At 41.6% G+C, this 14,227-nt stretch overlaps 1 protein-coding gene across 1 annotated transcript in view; it reads right to left on the reverse strand.

Annotated features, from left to right (window-relative positions):
* The window catches only part of NOX3 (NADPH oxidase 3), a 54,807-nt gene extending 41,451 nt beyond the window's left edge, over positions 1 to 13,356 (reverse strand). Inside the window, exons 1-5 of the mRNA XM_014545057.1 lie at positions 13,279 to 13,356; positions 12,538 to 12,633; positions 12,315 to 12,425; positions 11,221 to 11,305; positions 765 to 910 (exon numbers count right to left, since the gene is read on the reverse strand). Of these exons, the coding sequence (XP_014400543.1) occupies positions 765 to 910; positions 11,221 to 11,305; positions 12,315 to 12,425; positions 12,538 to 12,633; positions 13,279 to 13,323 (483 nt within the window). The 5' untranslated portion in view covers positions 13,324 to 13,356. The remainder of the gene's footprint in view (positions 1 to 764; positions 911 to 11,220; positions 11,306 to 12,314; positions 12,426 to 12,537; positions 12,634 to 13,278) is intronic.
* Positions 13,357 to 14,227: the final 871 nt, after the last annotated feature.

Below are 14,227 nucleotides of genomic sequence, written 5' to 3' on the forward strand. Positions count from 1 at the left end.
TGGTATTTTTCCTTCATTGACTGGCTTATTTCACTTAGCATAATGCTCTCCAGTTCCATCCATGCTGTTGCAAATGGTAAGAGTTCCTTCTCTTTTACAGCAGCATAGTATTCCATCGTGTAGATGTACCACAGTTTTCTAATCCATTCATCTACTGATGGGCACTTAGGCTGTTTGGTGTTCTTTTTGTTTCCCACGTGTGCTGCCTCTCTGTACACACAGATACTTAGCATGAATGATGTCACTAGCCATGCAGGCCTCATGATGAAAGTAGCTACTTAGCCTAGCACCTGATTTGGCAAACCAGCTAGTCTCAAGTGTGCCAAAATATGATACAGGAGAACTGATCCAGAACACACTTTGCGAATTGAAAATGAAGACACCTAATTTATAATCCCTGGATTTATATGGCACTTCACATTCTTTATGAGTCTAACATCGGTGACAAAATATCTAAAATTTTAAAGATTAGCGATTTAACAGGTTACTGCATTTCCTGTTTAGGCATATTTATTATTACGCTTTGCTATAAACAAATTAAGTGGCATCAGTTTTTCTCCTTACTCATAACCTCTTAGCAAACATTTATGGCAGAAAGAAAATAACTTTGTTTAAAAAAAGTGAAATTAATGTTAACATCTGGCAGTAACTTCTCTCGAGCTCTTTTATGAAAAGCTTTTAGAATGCAGTGTTCTTGATTGTAAAAGGGATGGGAGACGGACACGTTTTTCAGAGGAAGAAGTAGGCAGCGTGCGAGAACTCACCGTGCGGAAGGTCCGGATGGGGTTCAGGTAGCTCTCATTGCAAGTGTCGCCCAGTTTGGAAAGTGCAGCCAGAAGTCCCCCCGCCTCCGCTGACTGACCCTGGTGGTAGCGCTCCAGATTGCAAGCATGTGCCACGATGTGGATGGCTGCAGACAAGGAGGCAACATGGGCCCTGAGCCATGCGGTCTCTTCCTCTGTCATTACTTAGAAACACAAGGTCTACATGGTCAAGCTTTTCTGCTGTGGTGTTTATAATCCCAAGGCAGAGTGAGCTACACGTGTGTCTTACCCAGTGTCTTAAATGGAGTGAATTGAATACTTTCTAAAACATATTGTATGATTTTCCACATTCATACTGATTGTATTAAGAAAAAAACATAAATCTCGATTCACCATAATTTAATTATAAACACGTGATCATTTTGGAAGTGGAAGAGGTATTGTTATCACAACATAATTTTGAATAAAACTTCTTTCTCAAGAAATCAGAAAGCATTATTCTAGAATACTGATCTGAAGCTGTCCACCGGGTGCACTGGCTCTGAGGCCTCCCAGAAAGTGCAGGTCAAAGTCAGCCACTGCCTGTGCCCTGTCTGGGGCCACCTGGCATGAGCTACAGAGCGATCTGCAGATGGCTGCTACTTGTGCTGGGTTTGGAGATGCCTGGGAGAGGCCGAGCTGTGAACCAAGGCCTGTTGCTACCAGTGCTGGGCCTGGGTCCACATAGCAAGAGGTATGGGACATGCTGAGGCCAGATGCTGCTTATTTGAGAGATTCCAGGAAAGTCTGAAGCTTGAGGCAAGAGAGGCCATTTGTATTTAAAACAAATAAACAAACAAGACAAATGCCACTGGAAACAGCTTGGGTATGCCTGCAAGTTGGGTGGCGCTGGTTCTCAGGGAATCACTGGGGTGGGGCTAACAATGTTAGGTTGGTGGGGATTTAGATATTGTGCATACCTGCCCGCTCTGTGGGGCGAGGACCCAGAAAAGGGACAACGGCCTCTGCCAGCACTTGTGTCTGAGGAAAAGCTGCCCCTCCAACACTTTTCCCAAAGCCAGATAATTCCGCTTCTCTCCATATGTCCCTGACACCCTTTGAGCTGCTGCCCCAGTGCTGGAGCTCAGAGGGAGTGATTAAGTCCATGCAGCCAGCCCTTTAAGAGAATGCCTGGGACGCCAGCAGCCTCCATCTCTATCAGCCACCATCCTTGCTGGTTTTAACAGCCAGGAGTTATGGGGACTTCTCTTCCCTGCAGTGGAACTCTGGGCTGGGGTGGGGGTGGGCTATTGTGGGACTGGGACCCCTTGCTCTTCGGGGGGACCACTGCAGCTGAGATATTCTTTTAGGATTTAACCACCACCCCTGGTTGTGGGACCAGCCCCTCCTGCATCTCAGCCCTTCTTAGCAGTCTTGACGTGGCTTCTTTTTATCCTTGGTTATAGGACTTCTGTTCAGCTAGATTCCAGATGGTGCTGAACGATGGTTCTGTAGTTTAGTTGTAAGTTTGATGTGGTGTGGGAGGTTCTAAGAACCGTATTTACCTACACTGCCATCTTGACTGGGAGCCTCCTCCCTCTCTATAGAGCAGCGGTTCTCAACCTGTGGGTCACGCCCCCTTTGGGGGTCGAACGACCCTTTCACAGGGGTTGCCTAAGACCATCGGAAAACACATATATAATTACATATTGCTGCCCCAGTGCTGGAGCTCAGAGGGAGTGATTAAGTCCATGCAGCCAGCCCTTTAAGAGAATGCCTGGGACGCCAGCAGCCTCCATCTCTATCAGCCACCATCCTTGCTGGTTTTAACAACCAGAAGTTATGGGGACTTCTCTTCCCAGCAGTAGAACTCTGGGCTGGGGTGGGGGTGGGGGGTTACTATGGGACTGGGACCACTTGCTCTTCGGGGGGACCACTGCAGCTGAGATATTCTTTTAGGATTTAACCACCACCCCTGGTTGTGGGACCAGCCCCTCCTGCATCTCAGCCCTTCTTAGCAGTCTTGACGTGGCTTCTTTTTATCCTTGGTTATAGGACTTCTGTTCAGCTAGATTCCAGATGGTGCTGAACGATGGTTCTGTAGTTTAGTTGTAAGTTTGATGTGGTGTGGGAGGTTCTAAGAACCGTATTTACCTACACTGCCATCTTGACTGGGAGCCTCCTCCCTCTCTATAGAGCAGCGGTTCTCAACCTGTGGGTCACGCCCCCTTTGGGGGTCGAACGACCCTTTCACAGGGGTTGCCTAAGACCATCGGAAAACACATATATAATTACATATTGTTCTTGTGATTAATCACTATGCTTTAATTATGTTCAATTTGTAACAATGAAAATACATCCTGCGTATCAGATATTTACATTACGATTCATAACAGTAGCAAAATTACAGTTATGAAGTAGCAACAAAAATAATTTTATGGTTGGGGGTCACCACAACATGAGGAACTGTATTAAAGGGTCGCGGCATTAGGAAGGATGAGAACCACTGCTATAGAGTCTTAAGAAGAAAACTCAGCTTCCTAATTCTGGGAATTGATGGTGTTTAAATTCTAAATCAGGACAATGAGCCCAGGAACACAGCATCACCCAGCCTGAGGAGTCTGTGCCCAGTGCTGCTACTCTTTTTTCTGTCTTGTGAACTCTGTGGGGAAGCCAGCCATCAGCCACAACAGACAGACAAGTACATCCTTATGCTTTTCCTGCAAATGGAACCCCTGCTGGGTGGCCAGTTGACACCCACTGTTGGAATCAGATTCAAGTGTGAAATGAGAATTCACTTCCAGGCATAGATAATTACCCAGTTGACATACATTATTTTTTCTTTCTTTTCTGTACCTGTGGTGAAAACTAGAGGAGGCCACTACTGTTATTCAATCTCTACAAGTTGTGGGTGGTTTCTGGGACCCTCCATGGCTGCATGTTGTGGGTTGAGGTGTGGGGTAGTTAGGGAAAAAGGAACAGCAACAACTTTTAAGACTATTTGGTGTCATTTTAGTCCCTGTTGTCCTTGTAGGAAATACATTTAGAAACATCATCTTCTATTTAGCATCTCTGTCACCCGAGTTCCTTCTATCAGAGCCATTCCCTTTCTGCCTTGCAAAGTTCTACTCATGCTTTAAGACTCAATCAAAAGTTGTTTTTAAGCAAGCATTCTTCAATTCCACAGGCACTACTGATACCTTGATTATAACATTTCCCAGACGTTATTGTTATGAGTATTTATTTATATCTACACTTCCTGATGGACATTGATGCTTCAAGACTTGTTCACCTTCAACATAACCAAACAAAATTGAAACAGACTCGTAGATGCAGAGAACAGACTGATGGTTGCCAGAGGGCTGTGGCGGGTGGGATGGGGGTAAGGGGCTGGGTGAAAAGGGTGAAGGGATGTAAAGTACAGCATAGGGAATGCAGTCAATAATATGAAATAACTATGTATGAGGCCAGGTGGGTAATGGAAATATTGTGGGGGAGACACTTTATAAAGTATACAATTGTCTAACCACTATGCTGGACACATGAAACTAATACAAAATAAAAGTAAATGTAAACTGTAATTTAAAATAAAAAAAATAAAGGCAGTTAACCTAAAAAAAAAAAAGAAAAAAAAAGACTTGTTCAGCTTGAAACCTCAACACCTGGCACATTGCTTAGCGCCAATATGTATGTAATAATGATTTACTGAGTGGCAATGAAATTGTAGAGAGAAAAAAAGGGTCAGGAAGTTGATCTGTAGATGCAACATTATTGGAACATTGATTTGTGCTGATGTATATTATTTGCACATTTTTTGGTAGCCTTTAAGTAGAAATCAAGTAAATATAGTTTTGGTTGGGGCTCACCTAAGAAGGCAAAACCCGTGATAGCGTTTCTGAGTTTGTGATATTGATTGTCTCCTTATGGGTTCTGTGAGGTTAGCACCCAAGAGACTGTATTTTCTCTTTATGTTCCATTCGTCAACATATCCAGCCATGTCTATGAAGGGGCTGCCTTGTTTAGTCTCAGCATCTTCAAAGCTAGAAAACCTTATATAGGAGCAGTCTCTTCCTATAAGCCATGTATAAAATAGGAACTACTTGCTAAGTTAAACACGAACCATGTCCGGTATTCCTAATAGCTACTTTCTGATCATTACTTGCATGTTTGAAAAAACAAGTAATGTTTCCCATAGCTAGTGTATATTGAATGTTTTTTATATTCTGAACGCTGTTATAAATGCTTTAAACATATTATCTCTTAATCTTTAGGTATTAGTTTTATTCCCATTTTACAGACCAATATTCAAAACATTAAGGAACTTGTAGTTATTAATGAAAGCTGGGATTAAACCCTGTTTTCCTGACTCCAGGGCCCCATTTTTTTTTTAAACTTTAAGTTATATTGTGGGCTTTTTTCATGAATCAGTAATTGTTTTACCTTACTTTTTACTGAAAGCAAATACCTCCCCTGAGCTTAGCTAAACTCTTCAAATATTTACTGGTCTCTTTAATCTAGAGTCAAATAGCTCCTAAGACTTATGAGTGAGCACAACCTTTGGAGCTGTCATTGTGGGTGGGTATAAATGCTGCTTTCACACTCCACCCTCTGCCCTCACTTCTCTTAGCTCGCTTTTATTCTCCCTCCATGGACTAAATAAAACACACCAGACAGAGAGTGGAGCTGTTCACATTTTGTAGAAATAGATCCTGAGCTTCAAATGAAATTAAGTGATATCTTTCCCATTACCTTATCTACATGTGACCATTGGAAAGGGAGTACAGGATAAATTCCGTGTCTTATAGTCTACATTTTATAACATCCTTATATGTAATGAGTTGTTGATCACAATCTTTTTTTCTATTAGATTGATTTCCACATGAGAATTTGACACTGTGAAAACTAAATTTAAGTATACTTATTGAGAGAGCAAAAATATTGAACTATTTGTGTATTGCTATTGCCAGGTCTCCCATAACAGAGCTGAAGAAACGAATGAGGTAGTATAAGAGAACCCAAGGTGCTTTTCCAGAGGTAGCTCCTGAGGGAATCCGTTGAAAACTATTCTTTCCAGTTTTTTGCATGTGCTTTACAATTCATGTTCCTTTGTTCTAGCTGCCTCCATCTTGGGTTTTCTTTACTTTTTTTTACAGATAGAAGATAAAATGTAGAATATCTTATTTTGTGTATCTCAGTAATTCTCAGAGAGAAAACTGCTTGTGTCTACTTTGTCTAAACATTTTATTTCCTCTTTAATCTGATCCTAATGTTATTATGATCATGACTTGGAATTAAGAATATCCCAGTTACCAAATCCAGGGCTATTGGGACCTGATAGATACCAGGAGAGATGCTGATTTTGTTCATTTTCAGACATTATATTTCAGATTCTTCGCTTTATACATTTTAGTTATTTTAATAGGAATAACCATGTAACCTAAGTTTACAGGGACAGTGGTTTCAAGTATGTGACCAAGTAGTGAGGTGACTTTATTTTTCTCTCTCTGGAGTCATCAGAATCATATCACGTTATTAGATTTGACATTATGTCAGAGAAAGAATAATGAAGAGAATACCTCTTAGTTACTTGACTTTTTCAGCCTCTGTTTTCTCATCTGTGGAATGGGTGAATGGGACTGAGCTACATGCTATGGAAGCTCCCTGCTAGCTGCCTGTCTTTTCTGTCTCTGTCTGCAGTTAACCAGGAGCATTTATCATCTAAAAGGGATCTACAGTCCAATATGAAAGTAATGCATAACACTCATGCTTTAAGATGTTTTCAAAGTCAACACTGGCTTAAAGAGGCATTTTAAGTTCTTGTGGCAAATCCAGTGCCATCAGCTGCACAGGTGGGCTCCTCCTGGTGCCTCTGAGGACTTTGTGCTGAGCCCTTGGGAGAGCGCAAGATAAACATCTCCCACCCAAAAGCCAGGCTAAAAGCTGCTGTTATGGGGTCTTCCCACAATTTTATTTTCTCACCAAAGCACTTTTACAGTTAAAAGAGAGCAGCAATCTTGGACATACTACAAATGCACATTTAATTGGTGTGTGAACTTTTGAGTTCAGATAAGGAGCTTTTATTGAAGAGTGAAGCAAAAATATCATAATGGCTACAATTAGAGCCAGTTGCCCTGAGAAGGTTCCTTTTGCTTCTTTCTTTCCTTCTTTATATTTTTCAGGAGATCAAAGGAAACACGGTGGAGGGAGAATCTGGGAAGGGGGGCGGTCAGTTCCTGTTATCTTTGAGTTGGTCACCTCCTAATGAAGCAGCCATTAGAAATAAAGACCCAGGGACAAATCCTGGCTGCACTCCAACAGGGAGAACCTGGCCCCAAACTTTCGACTCTGTGGTCTGATTTCTGCAGAAACATATATTGACTGTGGCACCCTGCGCACCCCACTCATTTGTAAATTAAATTTAACCATGTTTGGCAGGGCTGAGGGGAGAGTCTCCTTGGAGCTCCCAGTGCCTGAAGCAGGCCTGGATTAGTAGCAATTTTTTGGGGATGTGGGTCCTGAGAGTTAGGGCTGTTCTCTACCTTGAGGCCTCCAAATCTTTCTTCTCAGTACCTGCCTCCTTCTGAGCTCACCCTCCTGCCTCCTTCTGAGCTCAAGCCTCTCAACCTGTCCTTGTTATGTTTACTGAGCTTTGCAACCTAATTTTAGCAATTGATCAGGAGCTGCACTTGGGTAATTGTCATCCCCTGGAAACTAGCAGATGCAAGTTGCAGAATTTGCTGGAGGGAGCCGCCCGGGTCGCTGTTTACAGCCCCCTTTGCAGGAAGCTCCTGCTGCAAGTACTGCTAGCCAATTGGAAGGGCCTCCGAGGTCGACCCGTGGACCAGAGAGTCCAGAAGGATCTGCATTAATAAGAACGAAGAGGCTGTGAAACTACGATTTGTATACCAGTGGGGTTAGGGGTCCCGGGAAATGATTTATTGGTGGCGGAAGAACACCGGCAGCTCTTATCACAGGCAGGCAAGCAGGCAGGCAGGAAGCCAGAAGGAGAAGGGTTCCTGTCGCTGCGTTTTCGGTGATGCCCTTGATTACAGAGACCATTGTTTGCCTCCCCCCTCCTCCTCCCGGCCTGCTTCCACCGGGCTCTAATTACAGCCTTTAATGATGTGACCAATTAAAGTCTGCAGCTCAACTTCTAGGGGAGCGGATGAGAAATCAGAGGCTGGCACGCAGGCGGCGGCCCGGACGTGCCTCTGCCAAGGTTACCCACCTCTCTGAAGCCGGTGGGCTGTTTGAAGAGCGGCCTAATGGGCGATGCTAATAGAGTAAGCACGGGCCCGGGACGCTTCCCGCGGCTCCCAGGCGGGCACAGCAGAAGGACACAATGTGAAAAGCAACCGCACATCCGTGAAACCAGGCTGCGTTTTTTTCTTATTTTCTCTAAAAGCGCAGTTGCCAGCCGCCGCTCTGAGTTACTGTGAAATGTGATCATTGCTTCGCCAGGGTTTGGGAGAAGCCCAGCCACCTCTCCCCACCTCCTGCCTTTGCTAGGATCGGAAGCCCCCGCCGCCCGCTGGTTGCCATGGCGGTGGCAGAAGAGGAGCCGGCAGAGCAGTGGGGGTTCAAGTGCAAGGGGGCTGGTTCTCTCCAGGGGTTTGTGAGGGAAAGAAGGAGAAATAGCACCTTATTTTTCTTGTTGCACCAGGAACGGACTCTAAGAGAAAGTTACAAAGATTCTATAAACAGAAGGAACAACAAACAAAAAAGCCCACAGCCTCAAAACACATCAGAAAAGAAAGCCAAGAACAAGGGAAAATGTGTTATGAAATAGTTTTTTCCTTAAATCTTTGGGCATCAAAGGTTTATTATCTTGGACAATTGGCATCATTTGAATTTCTTCCCTGCCCACACCCTGTTTTCTGCGCCCTAAACTGCTCTGGGTTCCCCAAAGGACTCCTATCATGTCTTGTACCTTCCCAGTAGTTCCGTCCATCTCTTCTGCCTGCTGGTCGACGCCTACTCATCCTCAGATTTGGCCAAATTTGTTGAGATTCTTTTATGAGCAAGGATGCATATGGCACAGTCTCAGGCCCTGGGGTAAATCAGAGTCTGAGAAATTTCTCTTGCTGGAAGAGGTGTGACTATTGCCGCCAGGGGAGGGGGGCAGACAGCCCAGCCCTGGTGGGTCAGGGGGAGGCAGACCAGTCAATGGGTCCTGGATGCAGTGACATCTCACCCAGTGAGGAAGGAGAGGAAGAGCATTTCAGACACAGGGGAAAGCAAGAGCAAAGCACAGACACGCAGGGACTGCCGGTAGCTGGGTACACCGAGGAGGAAAAGCAAGGGAGTGTGGGGAGAGGTGAGGCAGGGCTTGTTGAGGGAGCCTGCCCACCACGCTAAACCTGCAACTAGCATAAGTGAATGACCTTGTAGTCAGTACGTTTCCAACCGGTCCACTCCTGACAGCTAGCTCGTCTGCACATTTCTAGGGATGGGTAGATTGTATTAGTGTTCTTTTAATTCCACAGAGGGAAGGAGGGGCCTTCTCTGAGACCACACAACCAATCTCCTGCTACAGGGGGATACAATAACTTGATTCTAGCCAACTGCTGCCCCTACTAAGTCATGCTCCATTCCGAAAACAGTACTGACCACCCCAGTTTGAGAAGATTATGGCGCCCACTGGAATATCTTGCACTTGGGAGACATTTGATACACATTGCTTATGCATTTATGCGATTGATGCATGATTACATATAAAGAAATTTACATGCTCAAAGGTTTAAAACTATTTCATAATACATTTTCCCTTGATCTTTGCCTTCTTTTCTGATGTGTTTTGATGCTGTGGGTTGTTTTTATTTGTTTGTTTGTTTGTTTTGGTTATTGTTCTTTCTGTTTATAGTATCTTTGTGACTTTCTCTTGGAGTTCGATTCTGATTCTGCCTTTAAGTGATTGCATAGTGATAATATCCTTCCTGCCATGTTACTGTGTCCTATCTCCTCGTTTAATGCAGGAACTAAAGATTCTTAAGGTTGTTCTTTCTGTACATAGTATCTTTGTAACTTTCTCTTGGAGTTCGATTCTGCCTTTAAGTGATTGCATAGTGATAATATATCCTTCCTGCCATGTTACTGTGTCTTATCTCCTCGTTTAATGCAGGAACTAAAGATTCTTAAGATTTTATTGAAGCTTAGAAATCTCTTGAATTCCTTCTCTAAGAGCCTTCTAAGGAGCAATCCTGAATCTACTTGGACACCAACCAGGGCAGGGAACTCAGTACTCTCAGGGGACCCTCGTTCTAATTTTGGATCATTTTCAAGGTCTGGGAAAGACTTCTATTTCTGAACTGAAATCTTCCCTGAGTCTTCACTCCTTCATGCATTCACTCATTCATCAAAGGTTATTGGCACCTATGTATAGTCCTTAGCACTGTTGTAGGCCTTGGAACACAAAAGTGAATTAGCCTTGCTCTTTGCCCTCCACCCCTTAGCTGGTTTCCTCTAGAATGTGATGTCCTTTTACTTTTATTTCTTAACAAACTACAAAGGCCTTTTGCAAACATCGCCTGGGTTGGTTTAATCTGGTGTTGAAGACATCGATGGGGAAAACTCCCCACATATCTTGCCACACACCCCAAGTTGTGTTAATTGGCACTCGGGCACCGTCTGTCATGTCTTGTTGCTTAATTAAATCCACATTTGTTTTGAGTGTTCTTTTTACTCTGCTATTATTTATGCATGAGAGGATAAAAGCAAATGAGGGAAACATTTTATAGTTAAATTAGTTCGAGGGAAACAGTCGTGAATCATAAGTCTTTATCACTCAGATAGCTTTTTATTTCAACGTAATTTTTGTCCAACAAAACCACAAGCTTGTTGCTTACTACCTCTTCCCCCCAACACACACACACTTGTCTTTCTCCCCAGAGTTTAACCTTGGCCTTGGATATTAATTTCTAGTGCCTTTCTCTTGAATTCTCTTGTTTTCCAATTCAAGGAATAACAATAACACTTTATATGCCTATAAAGCTTCACGTCTTTTCAAGATCCTTTTATATTCACTAGCTCAGCACTATTCAGAACCTGTTCACAGGATCTTGCTTTTCTGTTTTCTTTTTACTGCCCATGATACCATTTGATAGGCACTTTCTTATGACTGTGAGTAAAATTTTGAATATAGGCCAATTTTATTTCTGACGTGAATTATATTGAATCACAAAGTATTCAATAGTCAAGTAGGCATTTATCATTGTATTAACACCCAGCTCAATTATTCACAAATAAAAATGAAGTTTCATAAACTTTCTCCGGAGAAACAGAAGGCTTGGTAGAGAAAATTGCATGAGTGTAAATTAGAAATTAAAAAACCCATTTGTCTAAGGTTTATGTGGTCAGATGGAAGGCAAAGATTTCTTTTACCTCAGGGCGAGCCTGTGGTGAGAGGAAATAAACAAAGCTCTAAAGTTAAACATTAGACATTGTAAAATCCATCAGTCAATTAATAATAAGCACTTACTTGCGTTAACGGCTATCCCATAGGCGACCAGTTTGTGGAATTTGAGGTTTTTGTCTAATTGCCTTCTCCATGCTCCTCGGCAGCACTAGGGCAACAGAAATGAAAGCCTCGTTTTGGGAAATATCATAGTGATGACAGTGTCATGAGAAATAAAGAGAGGACCATACTCTGCTTCTAAATAACTGAAGGTGGGGGCAATGTGACACAAACACAGTGGACATTAATTAGTCAAAGAGGCAAAGCCAAATGGTTATTATTGGCTTCCTAAAGTTTCAACTCAATGAAAATGACTGCGTTAGTAGTACCCTGGCTATAAGTCAAAACTCTACAATAAACATGCTAATATTCATGCTCAGCTTATTTAGAAAATGAAGATGATACCCATCATTGTCATCGATGTGGTTTGGTAGTTTATAAATTACCCCATATTTCACAAAGAAAGGCACTATTCTCACCTACATCTAAATAATCATAAATCTATGATGAGTATATATATATTTGTACACATATAAAAAATTTCGTTGTCTATTAAAGGTTTTTAAAGGGCATTTTTCTGTGCAGTGTGTTGCTCTGTTTAGCATGAGCCTCAGTTAAGTACCCAACACAGTGAAATCAATATAATTGGGAAATGTTCCATTATGTCCGGTAGGAGTTAAAGTATTCATAGTAAAATCTGTGTGCTGTGATTGTGCTTTCTGGTGTTGAGAACTCAGACGTTTCTGTAGTGATATTTGGCTCAGTTGCATATTTGCCTCCTTTCCGTCAGGAATGGTAATAGTTCAAGCTGTTATAATACTTCCATGTTGATGAATGAGCTCAATTTTATTAGCCCTACTTTTCAGATGGAGCAAATGTATCAGGGAAAGGTTGAGCGCTGGCCCAGTGTCATGCAGGGAGTCAATGGCAAAAACAAAAGTCAAGTCAGATGGACCAGTTTCTGATTTTCAGTTTTAGCCATTGTCTTCTCTTACAAAGAAACAAACCTGAATCTAAACAAGATTATTGGGATTTTCATAATAAACCACATCTCTGTGTTCAAGGGCACTTCTGTTAGTCATAACCAATAAAATTACTTCAAATACTTTAGTACTTACGGTACTTGCTCCTCTTATGAATGAAATAAGGTTCCGACTGATGGGTAATAGAATTAGCATGCAGTTAAAATTCAGGCAGACTGCAGATGCTCTTGCCCACGCCAGTGTCGACTGTCCATATGTAAAGATATGAGAAAGAGGCACAGTGAAAACAAGGAAGCTGGGAAAACAGGATGCATTTTGTTTTCTAAAATGATAATGGGTAGTCACCAACTCTACTTACCCCCAGAATAACTCGTGTGTAGAAGAAAGACTCTTCCTCTTCATACCAATGGAATGTGTCAAAAAACAGATATAAATTAACTCCCAACCAAGAGAGCTGGAGTAGAATGAAAAGAGAACAAATCAATATGATCTCCAATCTTTTTTTCCTTTTCATAATCACTTGGGGTTCTTCTTGGGGTTCAGTTCAAGTGAAATAAGCTTCTCAATATTAATCAGAATGAATCCATATAATTATTTTATAGGTTAGTTTTTAACAGTAATTATATTGGTAAGAAATCGTTACCTTAATAAAAAATAGTTTAAACATGTATGTGTATTCTTTAAGGAATTTTATGAAAGTACAAAGCCTTCCTAATCAGCATTGCTCTGTAACGTTTTAAATCAACGCTATCAAGAAGAAGGAGGAACTGTTTAAAGACAACTCAGAAAGTCCTCTAGAAAAATTCCAATTTCATAGTCTAATTCAAAGACTTCATTTGATTTGGAGAAGCACTCATACATTATGCAAAAACAAGCTACTTGACTTTAAAAATAATTAAAAATAAACTCAATCGGAAAACAACTTTACATGATTCTGCAAGGGTACATTAAATATATCTACTAAATGTTTTCTAACAAGTTTTATTCTTTTAACCAGAGTAATACTTGAAGCTATTCAGCATCCCTATGCACGTTATTCTAAAAATCAAAGACGACTCAATATATACATTTGAAGTTGAATAGCAGAAATGACACTTACGACTAATATGACAGAGAGACTCTCATTCAAAACCCAGCACTCCATCACGCAGCTTTGCTCTTTTTTGCTGTTGGCAAATTATTCCTTTCATTCACCTGAGTTCCCTCCTTAGTCAAGGCTCCTCTGCTAAATTATTTTGTCTTTTTGTCTTAGGAAGCACCTACTGGGAGCAGCTCTCGAGGAATTCCTAATTAAGGACTTCATGCCAAAGGCACATCACCGAGCTGACACGCCTCATGACCTGGATGAATATAAGGCAAGTCTCTGTCTAATGATTCCTTTCTTCAAAGATCTCATACGCAAAGAAAGCTCATTTTATTAAATTATCCTCATGTACTTTATACCCCACTCATTTTCTACATGATTGCAGTCAAGATGATAATAAGTCTTTATGTAAATTTGAGAAATAACCTAACTGCCGAAGGTTAGATGCAGCAAAACACTCCACAGGAGCTTCCTCTACTTGGTTTATTTTCTCTTCTTTATTTCCTATCCTCCCCTTAAAAAATAAGCTCTTTTAAAAGATAGAGAATGGTGTGTAAATAAATATGAATAGAACACTCTTTTGGAAGATTGTGAAGAAAAAGGAAAAGATCGTTTAAAAAAATCACATACAGGAGAACTCTCATAAACCTGAAAGTGTGACTAGAAAGAATGAAGTAGATGATTTCTGTGGGTTTAATGAAATAAATCCAATTTTCCTAATCCCACTTGGTGCACCCATGAGGTAAATGAGAATACCCTGATCCCAGGAGTAGCTGTGCGTGAACCTGGCCATGCTCTGATTTCGTGTGTCAAAGTTGTTAAATGCAATGACTATGACAACTCTGGTAAGTGAAGTTGTCTCAGTTGAAGCAATTTTCTGGCTAGTCCTGGCCTAAGTATTTTATTTAAAAATTTCAGACATTGAAGATGAAAACAGGAGGATATTTGAATCATTTGAATGACT

The sequence above is a fragment of the Myotis brandtii genome, unplaced genomic scaffold (assembly GCF_000412655.1).
Source record: "Myotis brandtii unplaced genomic scaffold, ASM41265v1 scaffold395, whole genome shotgun sequence".
NCBI classification, from domain to species: Eukaryota; Metazoa; Chordata; class Mammalia; order Chiroptera; family Vespertilionidae; genus Myotis; species Myotis brandtii.